This window comes from Cervus elaphus, chromosome 14, assembly GCF_910594005.1.
Source record: "Cervus elaphus chromosome 14, mCerEla1.1, whole genome shotgun sequence".
NCBI lineage: Eukaryota > Metazoa > Chordata > Mammalia > Artiodactyla > Cervidae > Cervus > Cervus elaphus.
In genome coordinates this window covers 9,742,609-9,759,729 of record NC_057828.1, presented here as the reverse complement: position 1 = coordinate 9,759,729, position 17,121 = coordinate 9,742,609, and the positions used below count along the sequence as shown (strand labels likewise).

At 35.9% G+C, this 17,121-nt stretch overlaps 1 protein-coding gene across 4 annotated transcripts in view; it reads right to left on the bottom strand.

Moving 5' to 3' along the window:
• Positions 1–17,121, bottom strand: part of KCNT2 (potassium sodium-activated channel subfamily T member 2) — a 429,544-nt gene that overhangs the window by 273,824 nt on the left and 138,599 nt on the right. For all 4 annotated transcript variants that reach the window (XM_043924233.1, XM_043924236.1, XM_043924234.1 and 1 more), the window contains exons 4-5: positions 13,216–13,264; positions 10,193–10,252 (exon numbers count right to left, since the gene is read on the bottom strand). In XM_043924233.1, coding sequence (XP_043780168.1) covers positions 10,193–10,252; positions 13,216–13,264 — 109 coding nt within the window. The remainder of the gene's footprint in view (positions 1–10,192; positions 10,253–13,215; positions 13,265–17,121) is intronic.

Sequence of the window (17,121 nt, the reverse complement as noted above, 5' to 3'; positions counted from 1 at the left end):
ACATGAGTTTGAGTAAACTCCAGGAGTTGGTGATGGACAGGGAGGCCTGGCGTGCTGCAATTCATGGGGTTGCAGAGTTGGACATGACTGAGCGTCTGAACTGAACTGAACTGAACTTTAACATACACTTTAAAGAGTTTTTGCTCACTTTGCTGCTACCTATTAAGTCTTTTGATTTTAAAAAACTTTAGTCTCCATGATAGTTTAAACCTTTTAAGTTAAGGATTAAGTCATGCTTATTTTAGAATGTCTAAAATAGTGTGTACAAACATATATGTTGTATATGTAAACATATACATTATCTGTGTATACATATAGATATAAACAAATAAGAGAAAATTGTATGTAGATTTTATATTCAGAACTAGAAATATCAAACAGCAATATTAGAGATGGATTTCACTCCTAATGCAATATCCATTTCTTCATATCTGTCTATAATTTTTCTTAAAAGCCTAATTTGAGAGAAGGACCTCATTTGAAGTTCTGCTATATGGATTTACCTTATATATGTGCTGTAAATAGTTATCACTTATTCATTCCAACAGTGTATCCAACAGCTATTGAGTCAGAAGAGTTCACAAATTTGACTGAATATATGAAAAGAAAAGGGCTTCCCTGGTAGCTCAGATGGTAAAGAATATGCCCACAATGCAGGAGACTCGGGTTTGATCCCTGGACTGTGAAGATTCCCCTGGAGGAGGAAATAGCAACCCACTCCAGTACTCTTGTTTGGAGAATTCCAGGGACAGAGGAGCCTGGTGGGCTACAGTTCATGGGGTCTCAAAAGAGTTGGACATGGCTTAATGACTAGAAGACAACAATGAACAAAAAGAAGGTAATTAACAGCAACCCATCCTCCCCATGTCACATAAGCCCTTGTTAGCCTTCGTGTTGTAACACACAAGACCCAACCAGCATGACCTAGACGTTAATGTCTATGAAGGTCAAAATGAAAATATTATATATCATCTAGCCCTACCTACTAGGTCTTATAATCTTTGCTCTCACTTTATAAATGGCAGGAATTAATTGATTACAAAGGTCAGCACCATAAAATCACAAGAGGAAACTATAATTCCATCTTGAGTCTGTGCTTTTTAAATGACTACTAGCTAAAAAGCCTCAAAGTTAATTTCATATTAAGTTTTAATTAGAATTTGCAGCAAATACATTCACAAATGCAGATTAATATTTTGACCAGTTTATGTATTTGTAGATACTCTTGTGGAAAATATTTCATTAAATTAGAGAAAAACACCCACATCCTTATTTTTCAGTACCTCACTTTCTGTATATTACATTCAACATTTATCACATGCATACTAAGGACCTTAGAAGATAACACCTTGGATATTAATTTACTTGATTGTTTTCATTCTCCTAGGCTTCCAAAATCCAAATTTGTCAATCAGTACATATTTATGGGCTTCCCTGGTGGTTCAGCAGTAAAAAAATCCACCTGTCAATGCAGGAGACATGGGTATGATCCCTGGATCAGGAAGATCCCCTGGAGAAGGCAATGGCAACTAGCTCCAGTATTTCTGCCTGGGAAATCCCATGGACAGAGGAGCCTAATGGATACAGCCCATGGGATTGCAAAAGAGTCTGACATAACTTAGCAACTTGACAACAACATATTTATGAAGCTCTATTTTTTTTTTTTAATTTATTTTTTTTTAAATTTTTTTATTAGTTGGAGGCTAATTACTTCACAACATTTCAGTGGGTTTTGTCATACATTGATATGAATCAGCCATAGATTTACACTTATTCCCCATCCCGATCCCCCCTCCCATCTCCCTCTCCACCCGATTCCTCTGGGTCTTCCCAGTGCACCAGGCCCAAGCACTTGTCTCATGCATCCCACCTGGGCTGGTGATCTGTTTCACCATAGATAGTATACATGCTGTTCTTTTGAAACATCCCACCCTCACCTTCTCCCACAGAGTTCAAAAGTCTGTTCTGTATTTCTGTGTCTCTTTTTCTGTTTTGCATATAGGGTTATCGTTACCATCTTTCTAAATTCCATATATATGTGTTAGTATGCTGTAATGTTCTTTATCTTTCTGGCTTACTTCACTCTGTATAAGGGGCTCCAGTTTCATCCATCTCATTAGGACTGGTTCAAATGAATTCTTTTTGACGGCTGAGTAAAATTCCATGGTGTATATGTACCACAGCTTCCTTATCCATTCATCTGCTGATGGGCATCTAGGTTGCTTCCATGTCCTGGCTATTATAAACAGTGCTGCGATGAACATTGGGGTGCACGTGTCTCTTTCAGATCTGGTTTCCTCAGTGTGTATGCCCAGAAGTGGGATTGCTGGGTCATATGGCAGTTCTATTTCCAGTTTTTTAAGGAATCTCCACACTGTTTTCCATAGTGGCTGTACTAGTTTGCATTCCCACCAACAGTGTAAGAGGGTTCCCTTTTCTCCACAGCCTCTCCAGCATTTATTGCTTGTAGACTTTTGGATAGCAGCCATCCTGACTGGTGTGTAATGGTACCTCATTGTGGTTTTGATTTGCATTTCTCTAATAATGAGTGATGTTGAGCACCTTTTCATGTGTTTGTTAGCCATCTGTATGTCTTCTTTGGAGAAATGTCTTTTTAGTTCTCTGGCCCATTTTTTGATTGGGTCATTTATTTTTCTGGAATTGAGCTGCAGGAGTTGCTTGTATATTTTTGAGATTAATCCTTTGTCTGTTTCTTCATTTGCTATTATTTTCTCCCAATCTGACGGCTGTCTTTTCACCTTACTTATAGTTTCCTTTGTAGTGCAAAAGCTTTTAAGTTTCATTAGATCCCATTTGTTTAGTTTTGCTTTTATTTCCAATATTCTGGGAGGTGGGTCATAGAGGATCTTGCTGTGATTTATGTCGGAGAGTGTTTTGCCTATGTTCTCCTCTAGGAGTTTTATAGTTTCTGGTCTTACATTTAGATCTTTAATCCATTTTGAGTTTATTTTTGTGTATGGTGTTAGAAAGTGTTCTAGTTTCATTCTTTTGCAAGTGGTTGACCAGTTTTCCCAGCACCACTTGTTAAAGAGGTTGTCTTTTTTCCATTGTATATCCTTGCCTCCTTTGTCAAAGATAAGGTGTCCATAGGTTCGTGGATTTATCTCTGGGCTTTCTATTCTGTTCCATTGGTCTATATTTCTGTCTTTGTGCCAGTACCACACTGTCTTGATGACTGTGGCTTTGTAGTAGAGTCTGAAGTCAGGCAGGTTGATTCCTCCAGTTCCATTCTTCTTTTTCAAGATTACTTTGGCTATTCGAGGTTTTTTGTATTTCCATACAAATTGTGAAATTCTTTGGTCTAGTTCTGTGAAAAATACCGTTGGTAGCTTGATAGGGATTGCATTGAATCTATAGATTGCTTTGGGTAGAATAGCCATTTTGACAATATTGATTCTTCCAATCCATGAACACGGTATGTTTCTCCATCTGTTTGTGTCCTCTTTGATTTCTTTCATCAGTGTTTTATAGTTTTCTATGTATAGGTCTTTTGTTTCTTTAGGTAGATATACTCCTAAGTATTTTATTCTTTTTGTTGCAATGGTGAATGGTATTGTTTCTTTAATTTCTCTTTCTGTTTTTTCATTGTTAGTATATAGGAATGCAAGGGATTTCTGTGTGTTAATTTTATATCCTGCAACTTTACTATATTCGTTGATTAGTTCTAGTAATTTTCTGGTAGAGTCTTTAGGGTTTTCTATATAGAGGATCATGTCATCTGCAAACAGTGAGAGTTTCACTTCTTCTTTTCCTATCTGGATTCCTTTTACTTCTTTTTCTGCTCTGATTGCTGTGGCCAAAACTTCCAACACTGTTGAACAGTAGTGGTGAGAGTGGGCACCCTTGTCTTGTTCCTGATTTCAGGGGAAATGCTTTTAATTTTTCACCATTGAGGGTGATGCTTGCTGTGGGTTTGTCATATATAGCTTTTATTATGTTGAGGTATGTTCCTTCTATTCCTGCTTTTTGGAGAGTTTTAATCATAAATGAGTGTTGAATTTTGTCAAAGGCTTTCTCTGCATCTATTGAGATAATCATATGGTTTTTATCTTTCAATTTGTTAATGTGGTGTATTACATTGATTGATTTGCGGATATTGAAGAATCCTTGCATTCCTGGGATAAAGCCCACTTGGTCGTGGTGTATGATTTTTTTAATATGTTGTTGGATTCTGTTTGCTAGAATTTTGTTAAGGATTTTTGCATCTATGTTCATCAGTGATATTGGCCTGTAGTTTTCTTTTTTTGTGGCATCTTTGTCAGGTTTTGGAATTAGGGTGATGGTGGCCTCATAGAATGAGTTTGGAAGTTTACCTTCTTCTGCAATTTTCTGGAAGAGTTTGAGTAAGGTAGGTGTTAGCTCTTCTCTAAATTTTTGGTAGAATTCAGCTGTGAAGCCATCTGGTCCTGGGCTTTTGTTTGCTGGAAGATTTTTGATTACAGTTTCAATTTCCTTGCCTGTGATGGGTCTGTTAAGATCTTCTATTTCTTCCTGGTTCAGTTTTGGAAAGTTATACTTTTCTAAGAATTTGTCCATTTCATCCAAGTTGTCCATTTTATTGGCATAGAGCTGCTGGTAGTAGTCTCTTATGATCCTTTGTATTTCAGTGTTGTCTGTTGTGATCTCTCCATTTTCATTTCTAATTTTGTTAATTTGGTTCTTCTCTCTTTGTTTCTTAATGAGTCTTGCTAATGGTTTGTCAATTTTGTTTATTTTTTCAAAAAACCAGCTTTTAGCTTTGTTGATTTTTGCTATGGTCTCTTTAGTTTCTATTGCATTTATTTCTGCCTTAATTTTTAAGATTTCTTTCCTACTGCTAACCCTGGGGTTCTTCATTTCTTCCTTCTCTAATTGCTTTAGGTGTAGAGTTAGGTTATTTATTTGGCTTTTTTCTTGTTTCTTGATGTAAGCCTGTAATGCTATGAACCTTCCCCTTAGCACTGCTTTTACAGTGTCCCATAGGTTTTGGGTTGTTGTGTTTTCATTTTCATTCATTTCTATACATATTTTGATTTCTTTTTTGATTTCTTCTATGATTTGTTGGTTATTCAGAAGCGTGTTCTTTAGCCTCCAGGTGTTTGAATTTTTAACAATTTTTTTCCTGTAATTGAGATCTAATCTTACTGCACTGTGGTCAGAAAAGATGACTGGAATGATTTCAATTTTTTTGAATTTTCCAAGACTAGATTTATGGCCCAGGATGTGATCTATTCTGGAGAAGGTTCCGTGTGCACTTGAGAAAAAGGTGAAGTTGATTGTTTTGGGGTGAAATGTCCTATAGATATCAATTAGGTCTAGCTGGTCCATTGTGTCATTTAAAGTTTGTGTTTCCTTGTTAATTTTCTGTTTAGTTGATCTATCCATAGTTGTGAGTGGGGTATTAAAGTCTCCCACTATTATTGTGTTACTATTAATTTCCTCTTTCATACTCGTTAGTGTTTGCCGTACATATTGCGGTGCTCCTATGTTGGGTGTATATATATTTATAATTGTTATATCTTCTTCTTGGATTGATCCTTTGATCATTATGTAGTGTCCTTCTTTGTCTCTTTTCACAGCTTTTATTTGAAAGTCTATTTTATCTGATATGAGTATTGCGACTCCTGCTTTCTTTTGGTCTCCATTTGCATGAAATATTTTTTTCCAGCCCTTCACTTTTAGTCTGTATGTGTCTCTTGTTTTGAGGTGGGTCTCTTGTAGACAGCATATATGGGGGTCTTGTTTTTGTATCCATTCAGCCAATCTTTGTCTTTTGGTTGGGGCATTCAACCCATTTACATTTAAGGTAATTATTGATAGGTGTGGTCCCGTTGCCATGAAGCTCTATTTTGATGAGGAGATTCACTAATAAATCATTTAAAGAGCTCTCTTCAACATCTCCTCCTAAACTCTCTGTCACTAAGCTAGTTCTTTCCAGGTAAGTTAGGGTTGAGTGGCTATCTATATGCAAAATTTTCCAGCTTATCTCCTCCAACTTCAAAATATTCTTTCAGGCACCATTTTCCATCTTCAGTGTTCTCAGAAAAGAACAGAATGTATCCAAAGTTAATTAGTAATCCTCAACTTCCTAACCTAGCTTATTCCTACTTTTAATAAATCTTGCTTCATCCATCATTTTTCCTGCCCTTCTACCAGCTCATTTTAAATGATGCAGATTCTTACCATCACGAGGCAATCTTCCACCTCATTCTGCTACTTTAGTGAGCTCCTGTACTGACCAATCAACAGTCTTCATTTGAAAATTTTACTATCAATTGTACGCCATTGAAACTGGTCTCTTAAGGATGAATAACAAATAATCTCCTAAACTGTAAACCCAATGGCTTTTCTCAAGCTTCTTACTAAACCTGCCATCATTCATATCTTTCATCTACCATTTTTTTTTTTCTTAGTCATTCCTAGTATTTTATTTTCCTCACAATCAGTAAATCACTGCATCTGTGTTTATTTGGAAACCACTCACTCTTTTCTTTCTACTTTTTCTAATTCATCCATTTCACCTGATTAGACATTGCTATTATGTTCTTTAGGTGGAGCATATAAGAATTTTATAAAGGAGGACAGGGAAAAAGGTGAATTTGAAAAGATTTCTTGCTCTAAATTAAAGATTAAAAAAGTAGTCAACAGAATGTTGCCTTTAAGACTTTATGTTATGAAGTGAGAAAAAAATTTATATGCTAGATAAGAATCCCCCCAAAACAGAACCTTAAGTGTGCTTGTTGATACAGTACATGCAATAGCTGTGAACTGGAAATCAGCAATCATTATGACAACCATTTGGAAGACTTTCCACCCTTCTCACTTATTCCTCTGTCCGCCCTCATTGCTCTATTCTTTCAAGACCCACAACATAAGCATCTCCATTAACATGGGTCATCTCTTCTCCATTAGTTACTATCCCATCCTTAATGGACTTGCACACTTCCTTCATCATTTCACTGGAAATGACTGCCAACACTTAATAAATCTCTCCTGCAAGTCCCAGATCTTCCTTTTCAGTTGTCTGCATATCACATCTATTTGTCCAAAAATACCTCAAATTCATCATTCCCCAAACAATTTCCATTATTCCATCTATCTTGAACCCAATCTGATTTTTTTCCTTGATGTAATTTTTCTTGGTTTTACTGCCTTGTACTGTCATTTGGATTTAGGAAATCTTAAACCGATATTTCACATTTTGTTCTCCTGTTCTATCTCAACCAATCTGTTGATGATTTCTTCAGTTTCTACTTTCATGACTTTCCCTGCATTGAAAGTTTATTCCTCTCACCTGGCCAAAACTTCACTCCCACTTTTCCTTTCCTACTGCAATTGTGTCTTAGCAGAACATATGGACTTCAGTGGAATATCTCTTTGACTTTTGGTTGTGCAGATGTTCCAAACTAATACTCCTAAAACTTAGTTACAATTATAGACCTCTCATGTTCAATGTCCTGCACCAACTTCCCATTCTAGGTTTCTCTACAAGGCCCTCACAATACTCTAGCAAACTTATCCCAACAATATTTTCCCAAACACACCATATGCTGCCCAAACCTAAATATTTATTCATTCTTCCAATATTATATGCACATTTCTTATTTTATGCCTTTGGTAATTCTACAATTCCCTGTTGTTCTGCCTTTTTTTTTTCTTTTTAGTGAAATTATGATCTTACTTTAGTGAAATCACTGGTTCAAGGACTCTGCTTAATAGGTCTTTTCATCCCAAGATATGACCTCTCTCTCTGGTTCCTCCACCTTTTCTAAATCTAGCTTGAATATATGGAAGTTCATGGTTTGTGAACTATTGAAGCATGGCTTGGAGAATTTTGAGCATTACTTGGCTAGTGTGTGAGATGAGTGCAGTTCTGGAGTAGTTTGAACATTTTTTGGCATTGTCTTTCTTTGGGATTGGAATGAAAATGGACCTCTTCCAGTCCTGTGGCCACTACTGTTTTCCAAATTTGCTGGCATATTGAGTGCAGCACTTTCACAGCATCATCTTTCAGGATTTGAAAGAACTCAACTGGAATTTGATCACCTCCACTAGCTTTGTTCGTAGTGATGCTTTCTAAGGCCCACTTGACTTCACATTCCAGGATGTCTGGCTCTAGGTGAGTGATCACACCTTTATGATTATCTGGGTCGTGAAGATATTTTCTGTACAGTTCTTCTGTATATTCTTGCCACCTCTTCTTAATATCTTCTGCTTCTGTTAGGTCCATACCATTTTTGCCCTTTATTGAGCCCAGCTTTGCATGAAATGTTCCCTTGGTCTCTCTAATTTTCTTAAATAGATACTAAATATGAAAAGGCAAAATGATAGGATACTGAAAGAGGAGCTCCCCAGGTTGGTAGGTGCCCAATATGCTACTGGAGATCAGTGGAGAAATAACTCCAGAAAGAATGAAGGGATTTTCTTGAAGAGAACCCTAGTCTTTCCCATTCTAATATTTTCATCTGTTTCTTTGCATTGATCAAAGGAAGAGGAATCAGAGATCAAATTGCAAACATCCACTGGATCTTCAAAAAAGCAAGAGAGTTCCAGAAAAACATCCATTTCTGCTTTCTTGACTACACCAAAGCCTTTGTATGGATCATAATAAACTGTGAAAAATTCTTAAAAGAGATGGGAATCCCAGACTATCTGACCTATCTCCTGAGAAATCTGTATGCAGGTCAAGAAGCAATACTTAGAACTGGACATGAATAACAGACTGGTTCCAAATCAGGAAAGGAGTACATCAAGGCTGTATATTTTCACCCTGCTTATTTAACTTATATGCATAGTACATCATGCGAAATGCCAGGCTGGATGAAACACAAGCTGGAATCAAGATTGCTGGGAGAAGTATCAATAACCTCGGATATGCAGATGAAATCACCCTTATGGCAGAAAATGAAGTAGAACTAAAAAGCCGGCTTAAAACTCAACATTCAGAAAACTAAGATCATGGTATCTGGTCCCATCACTTCATGGCAAATAGATGGGGAAACAATGGAAACAGTGACTTTATTTTCTTGGGCACAAAAATCACTGCAGATGGTGACGGCAGCCATGAAATTAAAAGACATTTTCTACTTGGAAGAAAAGATATGGCCAACCTAGACAGCATATTAAAAAGCAGAGACATTACTTTGCCAACAAAAGTCCATCTAATCAAAGCTATGGTTTGTCCAGTAGTTATGTATGGATGTGAGAGTTGGACTATAAAGAAAGCTGAGTGCCGAAGAATTGATGCTTTAGAACTGTGGTGTTGGAGAAGACTCCTTCTCAAGTCCAAGTCCCTTGGACTACAAGGAGATGAAATCAGTCCATCCTAAAGGAAATCAATCCTGAATATTCATTGGAAGGACTGATGGTGAAGCTGAAATTCCAATACTTTGGCCACCTGATGCGAAGAGCTGACTCATTGGAAAAGACCCTGATGCTGAGAAAGATTAAAGGCAGGAGGGGAAGGGGATGTCCGAGGATGAGATGGCTGATTTTCATCACTGACTCAATGGACATGAGTTTGAGTAAGCTCTGAGAGCTGGTGATGAACAGGGAAGCCTGGTTTGCTACAATCCATGTGTTCGTAGAGAGTCAGACACGACTGAGTGACTGAACTAAACTGATGAACCCCCACGGAGATTTATTTGCATCTCATGGGAAGTACTTATTATTCCATCTTGTATTATTATTGCCTGTGTAATCTTCTCCTGCCTACCCCCATTTCTGGATTGTAAACTCATTGAGAAAAGAAAAAAAACAATGCACAGTGTGGTCCTCTCCATCAAAGAAGAGCTCAATAAACATTTGTTAAATTGGGTTAGCCAAGCAAAGCTTTGCCAACAATGAAGGGAATTCATTTTCATAATTCCTAACAGACTCAGTGTTTTCTGTACAGATCAGAAGAGGCTGGGAACAATAAAAAGCCAAACCATTCCATTCACTTGCCTAATATAAGCATGCATGTACTGGGTAAATTAGACCAGAGGAATTAGTGAAGTGTGTTTAAGCCACCAAGGAAAACATTACTATATTACCACAACTTTTTTTTACATACTGGAGAGGCCCAAAATAATTAAAGGGGTTTAAGAAGATCTTGCTTTAGCCCCGGAGTGTGAATTATAAATAGATGAATACTGGGAAAATGCTAGTAGTGTGTTCCACTGGCAGAAAATTTCTAATTAAAACAACTTACCTTATAACTGAGATAACCAAGCAGTATTGTTTCAAAGAGACTTATCAATGCCACTAAAACCTAAAATGTAAATTATACCTTAGTGAGAAAATGCAACAATATATATATATTCTGAATATATTATCAATTTATAAATATATGCCTATGTATGTATGTGCATATATGAGTGTGTATATATATCATATATGATATAGGGATTGAAACCATATACAAGGCCCTGTGTCCTTGTCTTTTGAAGTAAAATGCTGACTCAAGAGTTAATGATTGGGAAATGTGAAGATACAGAAACAAAGAAAAGCTGTTGGGCTAAAGAACTGGTAACAATTTAGACTATAATTCTAGCACATAACAGTATCACTGAAATCCCAGTTCCCTGAAAGATACAGATAAAAGCGTGACACATATCCCTAAATTGTTTTTACAGGAAGCAGACTCCCTGTCCAGATGAAAACTGCTGACCACAAGAAAATAGACCCTAGACTGGTTGAAAGCAGAAGGTTGATCATGCTTGAAACTTCACCTTGATGGCAATCAATCCAAGAATTGTCCACAAGCTCATGACACCCTGCTTCTTGAACACTGTAAAACTCCTCACTCCAAGATGGGTCACACAGTCTTCAAGGCATTAGCCCACTGTGGCCCCCTTTGCCTGGCAAAGCAATTGAAGCTACTCTTTTCTACTTCACCCAAAATTCTGTCTCCGTGTTTCTATTTGACTCTGGTGAACAGAGACCAAGTTTCAGCAACAGAGGTGCTGTTTGACTCTCTTAACTTCTATATACAGGTGGTAGGGAGCAGGCTGTCCCGGGCACAGTGGTTTTGTTTTTATAATGTCTAATTCTCCTCAGTAAGTCTTTTAAAATTTATTACCACAAACGTAAGTGTGGGATTAGAATAGTCAGATGACTGGAATTTGAATAATATGTAAAGACTAGATTTCGTTTGTGTGTGCATGTATTCCTGACACACGCAATCACATGACCAGCCACACAGCCTTCCTCTCAGTTCACCCGTCAAAAATGGCAGTTCCCCACAGAAAATCAAAGAATACAAGCTTGGAGTTGAGGGATACTTTGCATCCTATCATCCACCTCAAACAAAGGTTAACAGGAACATCCTTGAACATTAAAGCAAACGGTCCAAGATACTTTCAGATTCCGTCTGAGCAGACTTCATAACCAATCCCCCTTCTGCAGCGGACACCGGCATCCTGCACTGCCCTAGACAAGTTCCCGCCTTTCTCTCGTCTCGACTCCACATACAATTTCCTCAGCTCAACTCCCAAAGAACAGTGGCACCAACAGAAAGGACATCCCAATTATTTTGTGTTAAAGACTCTAAGCACTTTGGGAGAGAGGAATACTAAGCAAGCATCAACATGAAGTATTTAAGATAACAAATATATTTGTTCATTGATTTGTGAGGGTTAAGTCAACCTGTCTGAGAAAAGCAGATACCCTAGAGTTTTAGATTCTGATTCCTGTTTTAATGAAAATTTTGATATAGGTGAATATTAAAACATAAGGATAATTTAAAAGCATATGAATGCATGACAATATAAGTAAAATAACTCTGGAACTGCATACAGTAGCCAGACATTATTAAAATAAAAAAGTTGAACTTTTTAGATTTTCCCCACAAATTTTCTAACTCATGTGTGCCATTCTAAAGGTACACCTTGTTAGGTGACCTTGAAACCATTTTCAGGATGAATTACTCAAAATCCTATTGAAAAATGAGCGTTCTTATTTAAAGATATCACTATTAAGTAAAAACAATTTGAATGATCAAAATATATTTCAAGGCCATATATAATTATTCAGAAAAATACTAACTTACTTTACAAGTGTGCACCTCACTAATGGATAATATAGGAATCTAACTTAGAGATTAAAAAACTGCATTTTTAGTGAAACTGAAATATTTGAAAAGAGTTATTTGTAAGTTAATGGCACTGCTATAAGATTCACTAAAAAAAAAACATAAAACACAACTTATAAAATAGGAACTATGCAAACACAGCAAAAACATGATTTCATAGTAATAAACACAATGAATACATAATCAAAATAATTCATAGTTGCTTATAAAACGTACAGATCTCAGAATCACCCTGATGTTAAATGACAAACCAAACATTTGATTTTAAAGTATTTTAATGTTTGCTTATAAACAGTGAGTCTTAGAGTTTCTCCATTCCTTCCAGACTCAGCTGTCTTCCAATCTCTAATGCTTTTAATCTTAGGGACGCTACCCTTTGAATAATTTTTGCTTTTGAAAATTAACAGAAACTAAAAAGCATCTGAAGGAAAGAGACAGGAGTAGAGGAAATGTGAAGTCGTAAAGATTTTGCTAGGCATGAAATTCAATAGGAAAAGGAACAAAGAACAACACACAGGACTCCAGGAAACACACCGAATGTGTGATCCAGAAGCACTGTTCTCTTCACATTCCCTTACTCCTTCTTCAGGACCTTTTAGTGACAGGGCATACTTTTTGTTTTATTTGCAAAATTATCTACTAAGGGACCAAGCTCTTCCCATTGGTAATAAGAGCTATTGGTTCGTTTGTTTATTCATTTAACAATTATTCATCAAGATGCTGCCATGCCCCTGATACTGAGAACATAAGGCAAACATGGTTAAGAGCTTTTGACTAATTTTTCAAACATTTTTCAAAAAATTTTTCAAAATTTTTCAAAAAATAATTCTCAAACATGAGAATTTAGGAACACATAAACTAGTTTGGAGAACTTGTTGTGACTTCAAACATTGTTTTACTTAAGCTTTCTGAAGTCTAATCCTGATCATGAGGAAATTCTTAACAAGTAGAATGCAAGGCTCAGGTTAACATAGAAATAAAAACTTCAAGATGTGCATTAAGATTAATTAAATAATAAACAATTTTTAATTGTTTATTTTTAATCTCAATTTTTTAATATCAATAATTTTCTCCCCAGTAGTTTGTCCTGTAAAATATGAATACAACTAGACATATAGGAATAAAACAAAGTTGTACATAACCTGTAAGCCCCATAAAGGTAGACTTCTGTTCACCCAAAAGATATGAGACCTATGAAAAGAAAGATAAGACATTAGATTTTTCCAAGTGAAAAAAACATTCATTTTCAGATTTTGATAAAAGCTGAAAATATTTAAATGTTAACATAAAAAGACAATAAAATAGAGACAATATGTTAACATCAAAATTAAAATTAGGAATAAAACCTTTATATTGATTTAATTTTCTTTTTGGTAATATTCATTTCTATTTCAGGGAAAAAACTCTTTTTGATTTTGTTTTCGGTCTCATACTAACCCAAAGAAAAGACCATGGGCTCTTATTTAAAGAGTGAAGATGCCAGGGGAGAAAAACTTCAAACCATTTGCTAATCAATACTCCATTGAAAAGTCACTTAAGCACCTTCAATTACCTCTAGGATTTTATTATTTTTAAACAATATTTTGGCAGTACAAATTCAACAGTAGAAATAATCAGAATAAAGTCAGTAATTCAGGTTGAAGGGGTGGCTCAGACAGTAAATAATTCACTTGCAAAGCAGGAGACCCCGGTTTGATCCCTGGATCAGGAAAGATCCCTGGAGAAGGGAATGGCAACCCACTCCAGTATTCATTCCTGGGAAATCCCAGGGACAGAGGAGACTGGTGGGCTACAGTCCATGGGTCACAAAGAACTGGACATTACTGGATCGACTAACACTTTCAGATTGTAGAGCACATTAATATTTAGATTTGTATTAATATTTAATAAAATATTTAATATACCACCAAAAAAAAACAAAACCTATGACTGAGGTTAGCATAAAACATTATGTAGAACAAGGAGCAATTGTCTTTAAATATGTCTTAAAAGTACTATTATTTTTTATTCTAAAAAGTGTTTATATTCTGCAAAGAACATCATATATCCTAATGTCCAACAAGCTACAATTTTTCACTGTTTATACTTCGTCCCTATCTACATCATTTGGTGCACAGCTGATTCAAATACTAGTCATTCCCAGCAACATACTCTACTCAGGAAAAGATGAAAATAGCTATAGTACATTGCCCAAAAAATGCAAACAAAAAAACTACAAACAGAACTAAGCCCACTCACTATAGTGATAAAGTATTCGAGGAATCCCAAAAAAAGAGTGTGTATTTTTAAATCTTTGAATCATTTTATTTTGGGTAATATGTTAAACAAACACAAAGAGCAATAAACTCTTCAAATTCCTTGTTTAAAAAAGAACTGCAAAATTTAGAAGACTATTCAAAGAAAATACCTAGTATATTTACTTGCTGCTTGGAAGTAAAGCTATGAAAACTAGATAGCGAATTAAAAAGCAGAGACATCACTTTTCTGACAAAGGTCCATATAGGCAAACCTGTGGTTTTTCCAGTAGTCATGTATGGATGTGAAAGTTAGACCATAAAAAAGGCTGAGTGCTGAAGAATTGATGCTTTCAAACTGTGGTTCTGGGAGAGACTCTTGAGAGTCCCTTAGACTGCAAGATCAAACCAGTCAATCCTAAAGGAAATCAACCTTGACTATTCATTGGAAGGGCTGATACCGAAACTTCAATACTTTGGCCACCTGATGTGAAGAACTGACTCATTGGAAAAGACCCTAATGCTGGAAAAGACTGAGGGCAGGAGGAGAAGGGGATGACAGAAGATGAGATTGTTGGATAGCATCATCGACTCAATGGACATGAACTTGAGCAAACTCTGGAAAAAAATGAAGCACAGGAAAGCCTGGTGTGCTATAGTTCACAAGGTTACAAAGAGTTAGGCATGACTTAGCAACTGAATAACAGCCACCACCTAGTATATTATTCTTTGTGATTCCAGAATATAACATTATCTGGATGAATGATTTCTTTTGCTCCAAACCAAACCTGCACCATTTCCCACCAAAATAGGTCTTCTCAGCCTTTCACATCTCAGAAAGTGGCACCAAATTTCATTGTGTTTGGTTAGCCAAAGACTTGGGCATCATCTTAGGTGCTTTCCATCCCTCTGTCTATAAATACTGAATACTTGAGTCACCAAACCCTTCCAATTCTTTCCACCTAATATCTGTAAAATATATCTACTTCTCTTCATACCTATGGCCAGAACCACCTTAACATAAATTATCATTTTCTTGCAATTGTACTCTTGTAAAAGCCTATAACTGGGACCCTACACTTCCTTTTGCTTTCTATACTTTTTCTCCAAATTTCAACTACACAGATTCCTTCTAAATGCGTGTCATATCACATCACTCCACTGAACACTGACACTTTACTTTTGTTAAAATAAAGACTAAAACTCTTACCCTGGCACTCTTAGACTTAGTCAACTGTGACGCACTGTTTCTTATTTCAGCCCTTTTCACATGTTCTTCCCTCATCAGAGATCTCTCAGCTCAACCTTCTCTCAGGGTAATCTTTCTGGAAACTTCCCCTTGATCATTGCAGCCAAGGATCACTCACCATACCTCTGCCTCCACTCATCTCAGGTGTAACCTTAAATTTGTTTGTAAATGTACCTCTTTAATACTTATATCCTCACTGAACTGCAAGTTCCATAAGATGGAATATATCTCTTTTATTCACCATTATGGTCCTAATGTCTTCCCAAATACAGGAGTCTAGGCATTCAATACAGACAAATAGATGGAGCCAGGAAAGGCAAAATGTGGATGATGAACTCAGCACCACTCTCCTTTCCAGAACACACCTTATTATGTTCTCAGTAACACTTGAAAAATGAGGCCAAAACAAAGTATGCAAGAGTGAAGAGGAATGTCATATATAGGGTTTTTTTTTTTTTTTTTGGTACATAGAAATAATGTTCTGTAAACTACAAAATAAGGAGATAACAAACTCATAAAATAAATTGGGAAGCATAAAATAAATTATAAGATGATGAAATAAATTGCTAATCATAAGTTTGAGAGCATTTTCAATAGGCAATTGGAATGAATACAGATTTACTAAAAGCTAGTTATCTAACTAATGACATTTTCTTTGATCTGACATGCTGTTTTAATAGGTCTTGAAATATCAGAGTACTTAAATTTAAATAAGCCTTTGAAGAAAAAATTTTCTGTACAAGACAGTGTCACATGGAATAAGTTTCATAGTACTTAAAAAAAACATTTCTACAAAACTCTAACATATAAATTTCAATGTGAAGTGACATCACCAATGGAAAGTTGTCTTTTACATCCATTTACCAGGCATTAAATTGAATTAAATATATAGAAGAAAAATGTATACATCCCAGCAAAAAGATAGTGCCCAAACTCTCTTCATAAAATGCATTTATTATGAAAAAAGAATGTGGGATCTGATCTGCATGTTCCTAGAAAACTACCAGAACGAATGAGAGGTGAAATTAAAACTAGCAGTAGACTCTAATTCCAAATAAGCTTCAATCCCATTGACAAAAAGACACTCAGAGGATAGATTGTACAGAAAGATTTATTGCAGTATTATATATGGCAGAATAGTAACTGGAATCTACCTAACCAACAAGAGATTTAAATTAACTTTCTCATCATCAACAACAGCAAAAAGGCTATCAACAAGAAAAAAAAAAGTCATTGATAAAAATGATGTATATAAAATTATCCTAATTGTATCAACATGAATGTGGTACCTGTATATGTGTATTGATGCAATTTACAAAAGATTGGCAGTCAAAATACTAAAAATACTTTTTTGTAGGTATTGAGATTTTAGGTAACTTCTACTTCCTTTTCCTCACCCTAAGTATTTTTATTGCAATAATCATGAACCATTTGTACAATCATAAGAATAAAATAGATTTCACTTTTTAAGACTATAAAAACAGAACAACAAGAACAAACATAAAAACAACCTTTGGGACTTCCCCGGTAGTCCAGTCGCTAAGACTCTGTGCTCCCAATGCAAG